The 20,506-nt window shown below is 36.8% G+C and overlaps 2 protein-coding genes across 5 annotated transcripts in view; one reads left to right on the top strand and one right to left on the bottom strand.

Annotated features, from left to right (window-relative positions):
- Positions 1-20,506, top strand: part of MACROD2 (mono-ADP ribosylhydrolase 2) — a 1,879,699-nt gene that overhangs the window by 267,636 nt on the left and 1,591,557 nt on the right. The window lies entirely within an intron of this gene.
- On the bottom strand, positions 125-12,641 carry FLRT3 (fibronectin leucine rich transmembrane protein 3). Of its 4 annotated transcripts, none has more exons than XM_036419923.2 (3): positions 12,398-12,641; positions 3,887-4,089; positions 125-2,295 (listed from the first exon to the last, which is right to left on the bottom strand). In XM_036419923.2, the coding sequence occupies exon 3, from the start codon at positions 2,250-2,252 to the stop codon at positions 303-305; it is 1,950 nt and encodes a 649-aa protein (XP_036275816.1). In that variant the 5' UTR covers positions 2,253-2,295; positions 3,887-4,089; positions 12,398-12,641; the 3' UTR covers positions 125-302. The 4 variants fall into 4 exon arrangements, with proteins under 4 accessions (XP_036275816.1, XP_036275815.1, XP_036275817.1 ...); XM_036419922.2 differs by having other exon boundaries at positions 3,332-4,089; XM_036419924.2 differs by lacking the exon at positions 3,887-4,089.

The following is a 20,506-nucleotide window of genomic DNA, read 5'->3' on the forward strand; positions in this document are numbered from 1 at the left end:
GAACACAAAGTAAATGGTTTATAACTTCAATATTTGCAAGGAAAATACAGTACAAATTACTAAAAAATACTAAAATATAGAATTGTGTTCAGGCATCTCCACTACATCAATCGCAGCAGTCACCTGAAATTTGAAACTTTTAATAAAAAGTTCTTAAATATAAATTATATGGCAAATGTACAGTACATTGCTTTTTTTTCCAGTCTCTTTTTCCAGTGTTTTGCAGTAGAACAGGGTTCCTACCATCACCTCCTTTAGGTTTTAAAAAACCCGAGACATAGTCTGCTGTGAGTCCTCCAGCATCATGAGTGTGAGTGGTCTGAGTCTGGGATACCACTGTCTCTGTAGCTTCGGTTACTACTGCTTTCACTGTGATTGTTTTTGTACAGATTCATTCCATTGGGAGGAAATATGGTATGTATTACAAATTCCTCCTTTGAGATCTGTTCATTGCTTATTGGCAACATTTGAAAAGAAGTCTCCCTGATTTCCAGGATGGAGTTGTCCTTCTTAGTGCCAGCTTCCGCATAGTCATCCTTCCTTCGCCTCCCTTTGCTGTATGCACAGTTCCTCGAGAAGAGCGACCCGTTCCTATGAACATACCAGCACACTAAAGCAAGAAGGGCAATGGTCACCAGAGCCACAGCCCCACCAATAATGGCAGCCAGTGGCCAACTGGGGTTTTTGTAAGGTTCTTTCTCTTGCTCTCGATTCAGGGTGGTCGTAGGGTTGTACATTCGAAGGGGTGCAGTTTCAGTCTCAATACAAACAGGAGTTTCATCAAACAGGTAGAGGTTACTGGTTTCCATGGGAACCAGGCAGACTCGATAGGGTGAATCCGGTTCCAGGGCCGTGACCAGGTATTCACTGCGTTCCCCTGTTACAATGGTTTCTGTTATAGATCCAAACGCTGGGCTGTGGCCCAGTTTGAGCCAGCTGAGTCTCAAAGCCGTCATAGGGAGGACAAGTTTCCAAGAGATATGAATGGTGTCAGCGGTGACAGCTTTCACAGTAATTACAATGGTCTTTCTCGCTGGACTCCCCGTGGTTCGTTGATCCTTAATGAGCTTGGGGCTCTTCATGTCGGGTTGTTTGGTCACTGGAGCAGGCCACTGTCCTTGGGCAGGATACACCGTGTTGGGTATTGCCGTGGTTACCTGAACGGTGCTCGCCACTGCACGGTCCTTACAATCAAACAGTTCTGCATTGAGGTCCTTGATAGCCATCCCCCGCACTTTTTCTGGGGCTTGGCACATGAGCCCGCGCACATTGACCTTCACAGGTAGTGACTGTAACCAGTCCCGTACCCATTTCATCTTGCACCCACAGTACCACGGGTTGTTGCGAAGAATCAGTTGGGTTATGTTGTCCAAGTCATCAAAGATACCCTGAGGTAAATTACTTAGGTTATTGTTGGACATATCAAGTCGATACAGCTGCCTTAGATAAGAGAAAGCATTCGGGGGCACCCGGTTGATGTGGTTATCTTGAAGGTAAAGCCTCCTCAGGTTGGAACCTGGAAGGTTTACTGGCGCAGCGGTCAGGGAATTCCGCACCAGTGACAGTTCTGTTAAGTTGACGAGGTTGAAGAACACTTTATCCCCTAAGCCATGGTTGTTCAACAGGTTTCCATCCAAAACCAGGCGTTTTAGGCTGGTGAGACCTTGAAGAGATGGTGATGAGATGGTGGATATGCGATTATCATCCAAGCGTAGTTCTTCTATCGTCCTGGGCAAACCCCAGGGGATTGTGCTAAGGTGATTACGGGACAGGAAAAGCAGTCGGAGATAGTTACTGTCTCGGAATGCCCCCTCTTCGATGCTCACAGCAGAGACGGAGTTATCATCTAAATGCAATTCTTCCAGATAGGGAATTTTAGAAAGTGAGTCATAAGTGATGGTCCTTATGTTGTTTTCTTGCAAATGTAATTCTTTTACGTACTTTGGTAGGTTGGTAGGAAATTCATCCAAACTGTTGCGGTATAGGTATATTCTTTCTACTTTCTGCAACTTTTTCAAATCTGAAGGAATCCCAGCATTATTTATTTGGTTGTTCTGTAGGTAGAGAGTTGTAGCATCCTCTGGAATTCCTACTGGAATGGATGTCAGAGAGCGATCATTACAGTAAATGAAACCTGCATCACAGCGGCACGTGGTTGGGCAGGATTTAGCCATAACTGAAAGAGGTGCCACCTGAAGGATCAGCCCAATGTTAGTCCCAATGAGGAAGATGCTCCAGGCTGGGCTGATCATGGTCAGCAGTGTTGAGGTCTTTATACCAGGTAGCTTCAGAGCCCTGCAAGGCAGTGAGTTAAAAAAAAAAAAAAAAAAGACAGAGAGCAATCAGATCAGCATACTTCAGATTATATTCAAAATAGATGTGGAAATTAAAATATCTATAATCACTTCTAATATTTCAAATTTTTTTTGCATGCTTAGGATTTTGTGGGTTTTTTTGTTTGTTTGTTTGTTTTGCTACCTAACAAACAATGAACACAATCATATAACCTTGCTATCTTAAATGTTTCCGATATTTATTAAATTAAGAAGTATCATGTCCCAAACCCATTTGGTTTGAAATGTTAAATATAATTAATGTTTTGCTGAATATTTGAAAGCATTTTTACTTGATATCAATTCTGTAGCCAGTCACTGACCAGGCTGATCAAATACTTATTTTTTTCTTAATATTCAGAATGAATTGACACATAGGAATATAATTTGTTTCATTTAAAGATAATAATGTTACTGTTTTTAAAAACCAATTTTTGGTCTACTTTTTGTGAAGTTGACTCTACAGGAATAGAAATGTGTAGTAGAAAAATAAATTCTTTTACTATTTAAGAATAGGTACACACCTTTTGAGATCTTGAATTCAGTAAAGCTAATTATTTGCTTTCATTACTTATGCTATTTCTTTTTCTTTTATTATTTTATTAAACATTGTTAGATTGGTAGTTCTAGCAAGAAAAGCAGATGAAATCTCCACCTACTTTAGGGAAAGAATGAATTACATAGCTAATGCATCCAACTAATGAAATTCCACGTCAAGTTACACTAGGTCTTGCCATTGTTCCCACTTTGTTATATGTTTTGTACTACATGGTTTAACGGCTTTGTGCACTTCTTTTTTTCATTATATTTTATCTCACAATATGTTTTCACAATGCATTTATCTTTCTTCAAGTGCTAATCTAGATTATGATTCAACTTTCTCCATGGCTTGAGAATTATAGATTCAGACTGATCTATTGTGTAATATAATTTCTTCTGTACATTTAGGTATCAATTAGCCTTTATAATTTCAGGCATGAAAATAAAAGACTTCCTACCTTATTGAACGATGTGTGTAAATTTTACGTGAGTGAAAAATCCAATGCACATATATTGTTTTCCTGGTGAGGGGATGGGACTTATAAACTCTTGTTTAGTCCTTGGAAATGCTCTTCACTGTTTATTCAAGTAATCCTATGACGCACACACCTCCAGATCAGGCTCGCTGTTGTCAATGAACATTCCAGCTGTGGTTCAGCATGGTGGGCAAGCTCATTAAAGTGGGGGCCAGAAACAATTCAGCTTCCTGTTACCATGTAGAACACATGGCTTCCTATGTATTTTTTTCTCTTTCTGATAGAGTTTCTGTGTGAAGGTTTCTTTTGTGTAGCTTAATTCCCTTAGTGAAAATTGCTTTCTTTGAAATTCTTATTGGCTCTTCTGTGCAATGTGTTCAGAGATAGTAACTTCAGATCCTCATGAAGAAAGCCATTCATGATGCTAAGGCCTGTATAGTAATAGGTTTTTCAGGCAGTTACCCCCCACCTTTATTCCCATCCAGGGTTATCCAAGTATAAACTTTGTACAGTAGCTACATCCTGAGGTATGATTACCTGCTGTGAAATAGCTATTTCCAGCTTTTGCTTCTTGCTGCTTTCTTAGAATATCTGGTGTAGTCACGTTATGCAAGAACAGGTATTCTTTTTTAGGAGGTAAAGGAAACTTAATTCAAATATTCTTCATGGAAAAAAGAAGGAAGCATAATAGATTTCCTTTATATTTCTCTTCCTTAAAGCATACTGGGTCTGAGCATCTCCTGTGAAAGTAAAATGTTTTAATGAACTTCTAATAATAAACTTTAACATATTAGAGAGACTTCCTAGAAATTTAACTTTCTTTCTTTAAGCAAAATACCTTTTACCACAGTAGTTAGTAAAAAGGGATAATATGAGCTCTTTGTTTTTTACTTCCCATTTCATTATATTAATAAAGTAAGAAATGAAGTTGAGATAGTCACCAAAGAGATACTTTGTTAACTGTTCATTAATGTCATTTTGAATTAAACACAGATCAAAGTTTCATTTAAGAGGCTGTAAGCCCCTTCCATGGCTTTGGAATTCAGGTCAGGCCAATCTTTGAGAGTTCACTTTTAAATCTTAGATATAAAATGATATAAAGTGTTTAAAAAGAAGAAAACAATTATATGTCAAAGAAGTGAGTAAATACAGAACAAGGATTTTTTCTTTTTTACAGAAATACCATGGTGACTTTTTAAACATTTCTGGACATGGTTTTACAAAATTATACAATCCACAACTTAAAGAGCTGAAAAAAGTTTACTTTAGACACTTTTCTTTTGATTTGCTCAATGCCCTGTTTCATTCTTCCCGTGGGCCTCAGTTTTCCCAAGTGCAGAATGTACACTCCATCACCTTTCTCCTTGGAGGGGTTTTTGAGTTGATGATCTTAAAACTCCACTTATCAGGTTTTCTTGGCCAAAAGTCATAATTTGTTTTTCAGGAGAATATAATTTTATTTTAGCAAATGGGAAAACTCTGTGTTTGGAGTAGAAAGGACAGTATTTCCATCAGTGTCCTTGGAATGAACATTAGGAAAGCATATCAGACCTGACAAGGCATTTCTCTCTAGGTTCCAATATGGACAGGCAAAATTCCAACAAGGGTATTTTTCATTTCTGAAACAAGACTGAAGACTTGACCTAAGAGATCGCTGATTTTAATGATGACTGCTTTGTCCATTATCTAATATACATGAAGTGGTGTGTTTTTGTTGTTGTTGTTGTTGTTGTTGTTTGTTTTTGGTGGATGGGGGAGGTGGGTAGGATCAGTGTCTGTAATCCAAGGTTATCTGTTCAGTGGCTTTCTGTATATTTAGGGAACATCTGAGTATCATGGAAATATTTGACCCTGAAATTAAGGAAAAAAAGCAGAAGCAATTTGCTTCTTCCCCTGTAATTACCTAGCATCCAACAAGGATAGCATCTGTTCCAGAATTCAAACATGACTGAAAGTGAATGTTAAGCAAGGCCAAATTTTGTGTTTCTGGTTGTTTTGGAAAATTTGGTTTATTTTAATTTGTTATCAGAAACCAATGCTACCATAAACTGCATTAACAAAAGAAAACTTTAAACGGTTGCAGATAAATTTATTTTTTAGGCAACATAAAACAAAAATAGCAGTTAGCAGCTGGCTAAAGTAGTCTCAAGTGAGTATTGCAATGTGCCCACAGAGGAATGTTAAATGATGGTTTAATGTGATGTTTTACTGTAATACCTTCAAGGCTTTGCTCATTATTATTGTTGAATTTCTACAGTGCATTTTTTTTCTTGAAAACTGTTGCTTTTTTAGTATGTGAAAATGGAAAACCAAAATGTTGAAATTATAATGAAAAAGTTACTTTAAAAAGTTTCTGCTGTAAATGTTTTATAAGCTTGAAAATTATATAAAGTATAAAATAATTTGGTTAATTTAAGCTTAGGAAAACAATTACTTTTGTTAAATTGAATTAGAAACTTATTAAAAAACAATATAAAAATCTTAAGTGAGAACCTGCTTAAAATGTTACCAATAATCAGGCATTTCTCATACTCGAGTACATATACTCCAAAATTGAGAAGATGAAGCTGATGAATGGAGATTTTTAAATTGTTGATTGTTTGAGTCAGGTCAGCCACAATTATGTCTAAGATGATAATTAATGATAATCAGAGGTAAAGCTTATATGTAACTATAAATATTTCACCAAATCAAGCTCTAAGAAAAATATACATATTGATTGATTGACTTACACATTTTTAGCATAAAAAAAAGGAAAAATAATCCTAACTGGTGTGAACAGAAGGAAGACTAATGTGTTTATATTCCGTTTTACAATGTGAAGCTGCTCCCTCTGCTCCGTTTGATATGTAAACTTATGTTGCCATTAATACAACAGTGGTAATAATGTGGGATTAATGGAAAGCCTTAAATCTCATTAAATTCTTGGAAAATGCCATTCCCTTCTCCCCTAAACTGCACTAAAACAAAAAGCAAAAACATCAAACAGGCTTCTCTGGAGAGAAGGATACTCTTTCAGACATGAAGATTCCCTCCCTGATCCCTATTCCCTTTACTTGAGCTCAAAACAGTTCAATTCACGTTTGATTTTTTTTTTTTTTACATCTTCTCCTTCCCTTTTATATTTGAAACTATAGTGCTAACCAGCTTTTGCACATCAAAGGCTGTAAAGATCTCTCCACCCAAAACAAGCAATCCTGTCCCCAAGCTTAGACTTCCCTCTCTCTGTCCTGGCTCTACGTATTCACCCCCATGGAGAAGTAGGTGAATGTGAATGATGAAAGGAAAAATGACCCCCACTGGCATGGACACTGTGGCCCAGGTTTCCACAACGTGGACTTCAGAGCCTTTACGTCTGCATAGGCTTGAAAGAGGCCATTACTTCTGAACAACAACAACAAAAAAGACCTTTTAGAAAAAATATATTATTAATGGGGTAACTTGGGGAAAAATATAAATGGAGACCTGGCTACTTAAAGAGATGTTTTAAAATTATTTTTAAGTGGAATTGATAATTTAGTATGTTGTATTTAAAGCTGCAGCAAAAAGAAGAAAAACATAATCACTTCACTGGTAAATCAAATTTTTAATAGGGATCTTTTTTTATTCAGTTTATTTTTATAAATAAAAATTGTGGAGTTTTTTCTAAATTGCATTTATAATGTAATCATCAAGTCTGAAAAAACTCCAATTTATTTTCATGATAAACATAATAAAGTATGTAAATAGATAAGCATGCTATCATTTTTAGATATTTTATGAAAATTAATTTAAGAAGTTGAATCTGAATAGAAAACTGGTATTTAAATAAAATCAAGAAATTGGGGCAATCTACATGTTAATGTGATTCCTTCTCTTTTCCTCTGCAAGATTTTTGAAGGTGGGAATGTATGAGATGAGAAGGTATTTTCTTGTGTTTTTTATTTTCACTTAGATGCAGGTTATATTATAAACTGATATTGCTAACTCCCTAAATCCTTTATTTGCCACCTTTGATTTAAATTGATTTTTATTTGACATCATTGCTTATTTTAAAAAATCTTAAAGCAAGTATAGTTTTGAGATAGTTTATTTTAATGATTTGCTACAGATAATGATTTCCTAATGCTGACAATTTTTAAAAATATTAAATCTAAAAGTAGAATGGCATGTAGAACTTTTAATCCAAGTTAACTACATTATTATTTTGAGTAAAAACCTTGAGGTTGAGGAAAAACCACATGATTAATCAAATTTATCTAAGTCTGTGAATATTTCTAGGTAAATTGGATTTTACACAATGGTAATCTGGAGTATTAGGAAAGCAATTTACTTATGAAGGCTTAAATTGCAGCTAGCAAAAGCACAACAAAATTATCAACCTGCGAATGCTAAGTCTTTATAAGGACATGGTATTTCACATAAACTACATATATGGTTAAACTGACAAACTGGAGAACATCAGGGTAGTTGATAGTGACAGCAAAATGCTTTCTAAGCAGCCTGTCTGGTAGTTAAATTTTCCACGATCATCAGATTTCAGGAAAGTTCCAATTCTTTTGTTTAATGCCAGGCAAGCAGAAGGACTTCTAACTCTCCTCATGAGAGTCATGAAGTCTGAAGGGTTTGCTGAGAGCCAGAGAAGCAAGTGTGCCTTTTCAGACTTGGTTTTATCCAGGCTGCTTTCTAGCCTGAAGAAACTTGTTTTATTTATGCAGTATAAGGATAAACGTTCCTAATCAAAGGATTTTTACTTCGCCTTTTATGTTACTGATTCTTTTCCCCAACTGGTTTGTGATAAATGATGTCTAATTCTGCTTCATGTATTTTGGCTTGTGAAGTTAAATGTTGCATCCTCAAAACCAAAAGGCACGCTGGGATGTTATCTTCCGTCAGTGGGAATGCTGCTCCCTTTATGATATTAAAGCCAGACTAAATAAATTGGAGGACTAAGACTCCTAAGATTGAATAAGATAATGATTTAGAGAGTGGTAAAGGTGAGCAGTAGAGACCTGGGGCAGAGGACGTGCTCTAAGTTTGCATTGACTTTGAGCAACTGCAATTAAAACCATGCTTGCTTTTGTTAAGCAAATGTTTTCCCATTGCAGACTTGAAACTCCGTTTTCAGTGCTGTGAGTACAATTGGGTTGTTGTGCTTAAAATTTCTAATATTCAGATTTCCATACACTAGTGCAACAACTATTTGGCTCTACTGTGTGCCAAGCACGGTGCTGGCTGGTGAGAACATCCAAGATCATAAAGCACCTTGTTTTCTCATGTCTGAGTAGCGTGTTACTGATTTAAACCAAATGTAACAGGAAACACACCACACACACACACACACACACACACACACACACACCAAAAACAAAACAGCAGTGCATAAACTGATCAATCCACAGTCCAGCGGCACACTTTAAAAATGGTGTTTAACCAAATATGGTCTGTGGGTTTTCTTTTCAAAGTTGCCACGGTAACTTGTGCACATGGAAAGTGAAAGAATAAAGAACAAAAGCTGTCATTGTCTGTCAGTGTGAGAGCAATTTCTCCCTCCTCTCATTTAAGCACACTAATACCTGCAGCGAGCTTTTAATACACTCCTGACACCTGATTTTGGGGCTAAGAAGGCGATCATGCATATGCAAAACAAATGCAACTTTAGCTTCTGCTTAAATTATATTTCATTCATTTTCCTTTAAGATCTGTTTTCTCTGGTGTTCTTGTCGATAGACAAATCAAAATCCTCTTGGGTGTGATATAAACGTGGTTTTCAAAACTGTGTTTTAGTATGATGTTCTACCAAGTTTAGTGACGCTGATCTGCTTTCTGAAAGTGGAACATGCTTTCTGAAATGTATATTTCTATTTTGGTCCTTAAGAGAAAGAGGGGTTTTGTGGTTTTGTTTTGTTTGTTTTTTTCTCCCCAGAAGGCATTTACAAACCATCTCTCAGTTGGAAATTGGTTTGTTGACTTATAAGTTTTTGAAATGGTAGAAGGAGTTGAGAAACAGCCCTTTTTATGTTCTAAAGAGGAAAATGCAGTTTTGAGAATTAATATTGCTGAGAGATTTACTATAGAGTTTTTGCCCGCTGGGGGGTGGTACATGCTACCAGAACACTGCTTTCAGAAACCACAAGTCAGATGTGGGCTGCTGCCGGCCAGTTTTTCTCTGGTTTAATTACAACAAAGCCTCCCGTTGAGAAGAACAGTGAAGGCCTCTGGGGCAAAAGGTGGGGGGCGGCGGGTGGGGGTGAGAGGGAAAAGGAGAATGAGGGGGAAAAAAGGAGGGAAGAAATTACAGCCTTTGAGAAATTTACTGCATTTTATTTTCCTCATTGATTTCATTTATGATGGTCTTCCTTTGACTTTCAACAATTATTTATAATGCTATTAAAATAAACTGATTAAATCAAATAATATTTGGCGGGCTTTATAAGAATTTTTACGTTAGCTCTGGATCTTGACATTAGTCACATTCTTTGTTTAGCAGCCCACCCACCTTTAAAAAGGGGAGGAAAGTTCAGATTAACTGAAATGGCAGTTTTAAACCATTTTTTTTTAATTTAAAAAATGACTACATTCAATATTGGTATGAACATTGGCATATTAAAAATAAAAAGCAGAAAGAAGAGACGTTTACATGTTATTAAAACAAGGCAAATTCTCTGCTTCTGATTTTTGTGGGGTTTAAAATTATTGAAAACCATCCAGAAAGAGGAGGCAGCCTTAGGTTGCGTGGCCAAGAAAAGCACAGACAAACCTCTCTGCAGTGCTCTTGCATGTTTCAAGCTGATAATTGTATTTTTCATCTGGAGACACTGAGCTTTCATTAGGGTCTTGTGTCCCTAGGCGAGAGATGCTGAACATAATTGGAGTTTCTATTTGATTGGGCAATATAGTCTAGAGAAGAAACTGGGGTAAAGATAATTAATAGCTTGCTAACAAAGTCTGACAGCCACAAGATTTCAACCAAATTTATTTCACACCGCCTCATTTAGCTCTGAAAAAGTTTTGATAGAATTGGTAGCTCCTTAATTAACACTTGAAAGCCAGAGAAACATACCTTTTATTTTGCTGCCACATTCAGTTATGACAAAATTTCTTACAGTTTTTCTTCTTCTGGTAAAAACTTTATTTGCTGCCCAATTATGTATTTCACAAATGTTAATGCTTAGGAAGTATTTATTTAATTGGGCATTTTGAACCTAAGCATAATTGATTTAAAAGGTGTGTGTGTGGGGGATGGGGGGGAGCGGGTAGAGGAGCAGAGAAATGAAAAGCCCAATTAATGCATGATGGTTAGTATCATACAGGAGCACAGTATTTATGAAACCATTATGTTTATTCATTTAATAATATCTTTGCTGATCCTTCAGCTTGATGTGTTTTGGAATCTCCGTATTTAAAAATTTATGATGTGACTTTTTTACTTAAGTACGTGCAACCATATTTTTTTGTAACCTTGTTTTTCTATCTCAGGCTAATAAATGCATGTGTATGCATGTGTGTATATGTTGTGGTGCACACACATATATATTTGCAAACTAAATGGCATATCTCTAATTTAATCTTCTTATAGATTAAAACCATGATATATTAATATTAGTAGTAGTGATAACATTTTGTGTTACTTTTAAAAGATTAATTTCTTTACACATTTCAAAAGAGACAAGTATCAGTCATCTGTCACTTTGGGACAGCATTTTGATCATATCTGAAAACAAATTCATTCTTTATGTTTATGTTGGTCAGGACATGCTTATACAATTAGCGATAAAAGAAAGGCATTGCTACCACTGACTCAATTTTCTAGGGATTTTATTCTTCTTGCTTCCTGCTAATGAAATAACACATGTGCCTTTTAGAGAAGATAGGCTTATTAAGAAAATTTGAAATAGCTCATTTTTAAAGCCATGTGAGAATTTGGTTCTACAATTGGCAAATATCAATGATAAATAAATAATTAAAAACACCCTCACTCCCCAATATTGAGAAAATACAGGCCTGTTGCACTCTTTACCTCAGTGCAACCATTTTGTTTCAGACCTAATTCATTGGGAAAATTTTTTTTAAAAGAAGATACATTTAACTACTTTTTTGAAAGCTCTGTTGTATCAAAGTATTTCTTTCAATATAATAAGATTTTCCTGTTATAAGTTGCGAGTATCGTCTACGTACCCCATTTGGTGAGGGCTCTACTCATTTTCCCCCCACCACCCCAAACTCCTTGCATACATCAGGCATAGCTTCCAGACTCAGCTTTGTTAGTTTCTCGGAGTAGACTTTGCCAATTACCATGCTGGTCACACACTGCATTTGCCCAAGCGATGGGTTTTGGCTTTGTGCAGAAGAGGAGATAGGGTTTGGAAGCGAGTTTCCCTCTCCTCGGAGTTGAATTAACTAGTTGAGATTTGCAAGCCTGAAATGCCCGAAGTGGCTCTGGCAGGATAGCAGTGCCAGCTTTAAAATCTAGGTGTAGCTGTGAATCCTCACAGAGGCTAAGAAGTCGCCAGGAGTAGCTCAGCTCGCTGTGAGCAAGATGTATGCTTTTCATGTACTGCGTACTCATGGGCTGAGAGATTATTGATTTCCTTTCACAGTTGTAAAAACAGCAATTGGTGATCATGCCACACATATAGTACACACCAAGTTAGCAAGACCTTTCGCTTTCCTTTCTGTAAAAAAAAAAAAAAGAAAAAAAAATCTGCCTTGTATTCTTTGATATTTAACATTTAACTTTCCAATTTAATTCCCTCCAGAAGACTCTTTAAATAGTAACTGCAAGAGCCAGAACATAGCTGTTTATTATTATCTTTTTTATTTTTATTTTTTTACGAATGGAGGTTTTAAGTAACTTCTTGCATTTGGCTGTAATAGTCAAATTTTTTCCTTGCTGGCTGGCATGCACGCATATTGCTGGAACTGGGGAGAGAGTAAACATTTGGGTTTGGATGCCTCGTGGTACCCAGTCATTTCTTTACAGAGAGCAAAAACCAAGCAAACTTTCTGGGACAATCATAAGTAAGAAGAAGAAGAAAAAAAAAAAGAAAAAAAAAGGGAAACACTTACCAGGAAGACGAGGAAAAGCAATTCCATATATACTGCCGCTGTCGCTGTGTAATTCCACTGACTGGGACCTGGAGTGGTAACCCTCCCCCGCTCCCGAGCTCCGCGTCCAGTGCACACAAAGCCCAGGCGGCTGCAGGCTGAGCTGTCCTGCTTCAGAGCGCTCCTACACTGAGGAGTGAGTGAGGGAGAGCATTCCAGTCTACTGCTCCCAGCCCACCTCCAAGTCTGAAGTTAAAGCTTCACCTCGCAGTGGTTGAGGAAGGGGGTGATGTCATAGATGGGCAGGACTTCGTTCAGTGAGGTAACTGGATGATCAGGCAGATGGGCTTTGCAAACGCTAGAGGGAGCGAGAGAAGCCAAAATGAGCCTGAGATCTCAACATTCTATAAAGTTGTACTACAACAAGGTAGTGGTAGCAAGCTTCTAAAAAAAAAAAAAAATGCAAGCATGTTAGAAGCATATTTATAATATTACAGTAGAAAAAAATGCTTCTTTTTAAGCATCTGTATTATATTAAAATCCTTTTATTCTCATTATTAACAAGTTGTAATAATGTTATAATTATGAAGCCTAGTAATCCCAACTGTGAATATTTATTATACAAATAAATAGAAAGAAGGTTCAAATAAATAACTAATTTATTTAAGGGAGGAAGATCACTTTTTCAATTATGATTTTCATAGCCTGCTTTCTGCTATTTAATCAGTAATTGCTTTGGGCCCCATAAGTGTTTTACTTTTAAATGTTGCTGGGAAGAATTTTGCTTTTATATTTACCTGGAAGGCAATTTTCTTAAACTAATATTATTTGTTTTATCCTTAGAGGTTCACAACATTCCTCTTTGCATTTTTTGTTTGTTTGTTTGTTTCTAGGAATGTCTTGTTTTTTGTTTTTCTAAAGGAAAAACAGCCAATTGTCTTTTCCAGGAATACTGTATTTTCCGGCGTATAAGACGACCCCCTAATTTTACAGTTAAAACATAGGTTTAGGCCTATATTCGCTGTATAAGACTACCCCCCACTTCCGAGGCAACACCAGTTCTTTTTTTAATAGACCGCCTCTCTGACTCTGGCCAATCTGAGCAGACTTTTTACTAGATAGAACACAGTGTCATCTTATACGCCGGAAAATACGGTATTTGATTATGGCCTCTTCGTTAGCTTCATTTACTTTCTCTATAAGCTTTTTAAATAACTGTTTAACCTTCTGAGTTCCTCTCTAAGGATGGATGATACCAAAATAGAAGGTAAACCCTTGATAAGAGGTGTATTGACCCCTATTGTCCTATGATTGTATTTTTCTGCGGGCCTCTGAGGACACACCAATTAAACCCAGGAGTTTTAGAATTCTAAAGTCTGTGAAAAGCCAGTTTCTTAGAAATTGTTAGGCAGGACAAGTTATGCTGAGGTGCAGCTGCTGAAATTTTGAAGGAAAGAGAGGTGGGAATCACATAATCTCTCAAAAAAAGGTGGATTTTTTCTTTCTGTTATTATAAAACAAATTAATGGATTAAATTATTTTATGAAAATATTCTTTCTAGAACCTATTTTCAGATGGAAGTTGGTTATATTTAAAAAGAACTTTTTACCTGGCCAAATTCCTGTGGGTTTATATCCATATTTAAGCAGTTTTGTTGCATTCAGACAGGGTTTAAAGAGCAGACAAAGAGAATTGGACAATTTGGGTTATAGGCATCTCAACTAAGGCACTGGCTGGCCTGGGAGTTAGCGCTGAAGTTTCCATTCTCTAGGCTACCATTTGTTACCTGAGTTCTTATTATCTGCTTTGTTCTTTGCTCTTCTCACATGGCACATAAAGGCAGCAGGAATTTACTGAACACCAATTTTGTTGTGTGTTTTTTTTAAAGATGTCAATGAAAATGTAGAAGAAGGTAAGATATTGTGAACACTGTCATCTGCACTAGCGGCACTGACATTAGAGGCAAATTCAAGACAGCCTCCTCCTGACCCTACTCAAAAAAATACACACTTTCACTGCCTCCATTAAAAAACAAAACAAAACAAAACAAAAACACCCCTCATTGCTCTTATCAGCTGTTTGAAATTCTGCCAGTTGGAGAAAACTTATAATATTTTGTGCCCCTTCTGAAACACTATGTACTGTCTCTGGAAAGATGAAGAGTTACCCTAAATTACTTCAGGTTGCTTTCCTCCTTTGTTACCTAAGGGAGATTAGCTGCACTAAGTGGATGGTTGTCCTGGTGGGAGGGGTAAGAAGGAAGGCACTTTCAGCATGAAGCTCTGTAGGCTATGATAGGAGGGCAGGGACTTGTACTTCCAGCAAGGAACGTTCAGCTCAGAAAGGAGGAGCCAGAGTACACTAATGTTCAAGAGCAAATGCTTCAGAGTCTACATATCTGGTTTCATCTTGGCTTTGCCACATGGCTGCAGATAAATTACTAAATCTTTATGAGTTTATTAGGTCAGGGCTTGACTCATAGCAAGTACCCAGAAAATGGTATCTACCACTATTAAGATGAAGGCATCTGAGTGTCTGGGAAAAGGACATAGTCAGAAATGGTAGAAGAATATGCACAAAGGGAGGTAGGAGAAGGCCCAGGACAGCTTGCTTCACACTCTTCAAAATTTCCCTTTGAAGTACTTTTGTCATCAGGAAATGGATGAGGAGGTGGCCAAGTAGGAGATTTTCTTGTTGAATTCCTTTTCTGTTGCCCTCATGCATTTCATGACCTCATGTTCCCAGGGGTGAGAACTCAGTTGAGTTCCAGTAGACATATGAGATTGGAAAGGTACTTGTTGTTTTGCATTTTGTTTTGTTTTGTTTTGGGAAGACAGGAGATGTGCCTTGATGAGCAGGGAAAATTGGATTTGGAAGTAGATTTCCCAACCTTTGCCATTTACTTGTGTTTCTAAGTGAAATCAACAACAACCAACCAAACCTCTTTTGCTATAAACAATACCTAGTTGAAAGTGACTACAATAACTATAATTATTTCATGGGACAACTTAATCCAGGTTTTTCAGCCTGTCTAGGCTTAAGCTACCTTGTTTACTCATTCATTCATTCATTCATTCATTCATTATACACAAATTTATTGAACACCCTTATTAAAAAAGCTACTAGGACTAGGTGTCCCTCAGTGCACCTTCAATATGATATTTGTGATTTAATTTTAGAATTTATTAGAGTTCTTTTAAGTCCAGAAAGAAACATTCTTGAGGATTTTTCTTCACCTCACCATTCTTCATGAGAACAAAGTCTTCAAAATATATGAAAAACAACAAAAAAGAACAACAACAAAAAGACTTGGTATATAAAATGCCTTGGACCATTATCAGTTGAGAAATTTTTCTGGTTGGAAGAGACTGAACAGGCAACCCTTATTGTCTAGTCAACAGTTGGACTCTACTGGTTCAACTAACTGAGACATTCAAATGTAACGTCTGGTTCAGGTAAAGCTGGATACGTGGCTTATAGTATGTCAACAAGAACGCCGTTTCTCTCTGTCTGTTAGTGTGCTGCTTCTTTTCAGTGTTGGAAGCCTCCCAGATGTACAAAGGTCCCATGGCAGCTCCAGGCTCCCCTCTAAGGCTTCACACATCACATTCTCGGGTTGCAGTGTTCAGGGGGAAAGGCAGTCACCTCCATAAGCTCCTGCACAGAAGCCTGTGATTCACTCTATCTCATTTGTTTATACTTGCTCATATGCTCATTCCAGAATCTATTCCAGGAAGGTGGAAGGGTATGTTGGTGAGCATGTGCCCCATAAGAGTGGTAGGTGGGGTCAATCCCACTCAAACACGTGGTGAGAATGGGGAGAGTGGGGCGAGGGTATGATGCAAAGGAAAACTGGGCACTCCTAGTTAGAGAAGGAGGGAATGGATGCTGGAGATTAATTTTCAGAGAATTTGGCATGCTGAAACTTGGGCATGTTTTATAAATTTGTAAAATTGAAACTGCTCTTTTTTCTTTTTTTTTCTTTCTTCTTTCTTCTTTCTTTTTTTTTTTTTTTAAAGCCAGAGTTTCTGTTTAAATTGCCAAAACATCTTTAAAAGATTTTCTGTTTGTAGACCCTCTCAAGTCTAGCCCAGTTTTGTTTTTTTTTTTTCTGTCAACAGGTAGTGATGCATGTCAGGGCACATCAGTACTACATCTTAACGTGAGCCGATGGGATGTTAATAAAATAGAGAGAGAGTGCACACTCAGCTATCTGCAATCCTGTAAAGTCAGGCCAGATGCTTAATGTACCAGTTAGAAATGGTACAACATCTTTCTGAACAATTCCAAAGAGTATTGGAGAAACAATTAGATTTCTGCAGGTCACAGATGCCTTAGAATACTAAAAGGTTTGTAAAATGCTATATTAAGCTGTTCTAGTATTTGTCTTTTATTGGCCGACACTTAAAATATACCTAAAAACAACCACATTCCCCTTTTAAGTATATTTCCAAAACGTACAGCACTGGAGTGAGATCTGTCATTACAGGACTTGAAACAGAAATCAAAGCAAAATTAATGCAGTTATTTCTCTGCCTGCCTGCCTTTCTGCCCACTTTCTGGTACACTGTTCTTTTCCCCCAATACCCGTGTTAGACTGTTAAGCTTCAGGCACTGGGAGAAGGGTGACTGAAACACACACACACACACATGCGCACACACACACACACACACACACACACACACACACACACCACACACCAATAGCAACAACAACACTGAGAAAAAAGCACTCCTTTAGCTTCCTGGGGGAACAAGGAGGAACTGTGGTTAGTACAGTACCTAGCCCAAAGTGACGGGGTGAGGCAGCTGGCTAGTACAGAACTGAAAGCCTGGTCACCCCTTTTCCCCTTTCTATCCAGGGCTTTCATGTCGCACCATGCAGACATGCACTACACCACTCCAGCAGATACAGGATGTGTCCTTGACCCCTTCTCACTCTCCAGCACCCTGTCATCCTTTTCCTTTTGTTTTAAAATGCAAAAACAACACAAAAGAGACTTTTAATATGGAACTTGTGGAAAATAAGGTGTCAAGCCAGCCAAGTGCCTGAAGCCTCCCTCTGATACTTTTGTGCATGGTCCTGGGAAAAGCATGTCAAGTCTCTGAGCCTCCATTTCCTCATTTATGAAGATGGAGACATGGGATCCACCTCCTTCTGCTATGATGCCCTTCGATAAAGTGGTGCATGCAAGCGTTCATTCCTAAATCTGAGGAAGCACTTCTCAAAACAGAGCTAAAGCCTGGGCATGGTTGTTTTTTATCTTCACTGTGATGAGTGGGGCCAGGATCGGTTCAAAAGACACAGTCCACCAACGTGTACTTGAGCTGTATATTTTCACAGTTTATCTTTGGGAATGAAACAATTTGAGAAATGCTTCTGCTCACTGTCCTGTATGCTCAGACCTTGAGATAACAGTATCTAAGACTGTTTTGGAGACGCAATTACAAATCAAAGGACAGAACCCTTATCCGTGGAGATGATCAGAATAAAACATAGCTTGGGAGAGATGGCTAATAGGTACTAAGCACAGATCACTATATGTCTGATTATAGACATGTGTATTTACTACATACAAGTGGATTGCTGGAAGCCATGTGCTTCTTTCTATAGCTATATATTGCTCTTAATCACTTTGTTTCACTTTTTATAGAGTGTTGGTGCTAATTTTAAGTACACAAAAGACTTTCTGAGAGGAAGGTTTCCTGAAATTGTCAATTTTTTTCTTATTTCTGGAAGCAGCTCTGTAGTTCTCCTCACGTTAAAGATGATCTCTTTTAGGGATTGGTTGCTGTGTCCCTGCAGTCCAAATTACTTAGGTACATAAACATGTCTCATGCTGAAAGACACATGTTTAAAGTAGTGTCAAAGACTGTTTAATATTATGTCTGTTTATAAATGACTACGGAAATTGCCCCTCGTTGGTATTATCTAGGAGAAGCAGATTTACTACAATTAATATTTCTTTTCCCTGGGAGCTGGTATAAATTGATTATTTTAAAGATTTTTTTAAGGGATAAAGTATTAGCAATGAATTAGATTTGGACTGAAGTAAATGTTCTATAGTATCATCTATTCCAAACGAAAGTAAGTTAGAACTAAGTCACATTTACCATTGGATAATTTCCTGTAAAATATAAATCTAATTTTCTGAGTATGATTTATGACACAGATGGTATATATTGATTAAAGTACATGTATAGTCCCCTCTGTTTCACTTCCTTCATACTCTGAATGTTTAATAACCTTAAATTTGGGGAATTTAAAAGCATTTTATAATTCTTTCAGTAGTTAAGTCTTTATTCCTTTTGTTTGACATTTAGAATGTGTTAGTGTTACAAATTTATAAGTGCCTCGCTAGGGTTTCATCTATGTGTGTTTAAAAATCAAGATCTGGATTTGACAAATTTTACTAAAAGAGCCACAAATATTGCCAAAATGTATACTTTAAAGAACATTTATTTTTAATTTTTTAAAAAATGAGGGTGGATTAAAGTAATTTAAAAAGTATTGCTTTGTAAAGTTGATCATTTTTTTATTTAGGACAAAGGTGAGAAGCTTATGGTAGTTGTTTCTCTTGTTTGCATAGAAGCAGGATGGAGCTCTTTGAGTTGCTTCCCAAGCAGCCCCTCTTTGTTTTCCTCAGTGGCCCAAGGAGCAGATTTGTCACTCTGAAGTGTCCATGGAAATTCTGTGCTCCCCTTCTCCCCTGGGGCAAGTCAGAAGTAAGCTAAACAGATCATATCTTACTGACAAAGAGCAAAGCTTGTTCTCTGACTACAGAAGAGGGAACATATGAATGGCAGACTTGTGATATTAAAAATGATACTTTAACATTGATTTTTAAATGCCTAAACTATTTTGAAAGTAGGACTTATGTCTTTTTATAACATTTACTTTAATTTTACCTTAGCATCTTAAGTGTGGTAAAAGTTAACAATTTTAGCTATACTTTATACCCGGAAATTCAGTAAAGTTATTAACATTATCATTATTATTATTGTCATTGTTGGTACAATTTGTTCTTTGCAAACAAATATTTCTATCTTATATTTAGAAGAAGTTAGAGAAAAATATGTCCCGTCTTATGTGCTTCCAGAGTACTTTTCTAACAGAGTATAGAAATATATTTTTGATAGAAAGTAGAAATAGCTTTATTTTAGGAAGTAGAACTATTATAAATATAGAAATAAATGTTTATAAATGTTAAGTAATTATACGATTCTTTTATATCATATTTATATCCTGTATTCTTGAAAAAAAATATTTTTCTTTTCTTGACTAAATAATACAATATTACCATCTCCATTTAAAAATAGCTGGTATCTAATAATTATGTAGCAGGTGCCAGTCTAAGAACTTGTTCTGAGCCCTCTGAAGATGATATCTGTATGTAGTTCTAAGAGAAGTAGGTGCTATGTAGGCTCAAAAAGCTTGCAATTTTTTAATGCACTTTATCTAACTCACTAGTGTCCTCTTCATTTTCTTTAGATTGGTTTTACTTCCAAGAAGGTCTCTGAATTAGCTGGTTAGAAGGAGTGGGTGGTGAGGTTGTCTCAGTAAGGTCTTGGTTTGAGACTGTTCAGTAGATTCTTAGAACAAAAGCCGTGATAAAAGAGAAGGTAGAACATACATTGTAACAAGGGCCTTGGAAGTTGCCTAGTTTGCCCTGTCTTCCGTAGCTTTTCAAAAAATGCTGTGGCTGCGAAGGCCTACTCTTGCACAAATTTTGTGCATCAGGCCTCTAGTAAGACTATAATAAAATGGAAATATCCTTAGCTTCTTCACTTATCCACTTACTTATTTCCTTCCCCAGTGGCATCCACTGTCATAATTTATTAGTACATTTTTAATCCATTTATTTGTTTAAATTAAGATGAACTGTCAGCCATCAATTTAAAGTAAAAGTGGCTTAAACAATATAAAAGTTGATTCCTGTGTAAAAGTTCAGATAGGTAATCCAGGGTTGGCATGGCTCTTCACACAGTCAGTGACCTGGGCTTTTTCTAGCTTGTTGGTTTAGAGTGGGTGAACTTGATCTCATAATTCAAGGTAGTGGTATCCTCACCACTGGAAGGACAGAAAAAGGAATTACAAATACATTAGTGTTAATAATTACCCATCTATTA

The sequence above is a fragment of the Pipistrellus kuhlii genome, unplaced genomic scaffold (assembly GCF_014108245.1).
Source record: "Pipistrellus kuhlii isolate mPipKuh1 unplaced genomic scaffold, mPipKuh1.p scaffold_m20_p_6, whole genome shotgun sequence".
In the NCBI taxonomy this organism is placed as follows: domain Eukaryota; kingdom Metazoa; phylum Chordata; class Mammalia; order Chiroptera; family Vespertilionidae; genus Pipistrellus; species Pipistrellus kuhlii.

Excerpts from the sequence above, each read along its gene's own strand:
- FLRT3 (XM_036419924.2), bottom strand. The coding sequence starts at position 2,252 with ATGATCAGCCCAGCCTGGAGCATCTTCCTCATTGGGACTAACATTGGG.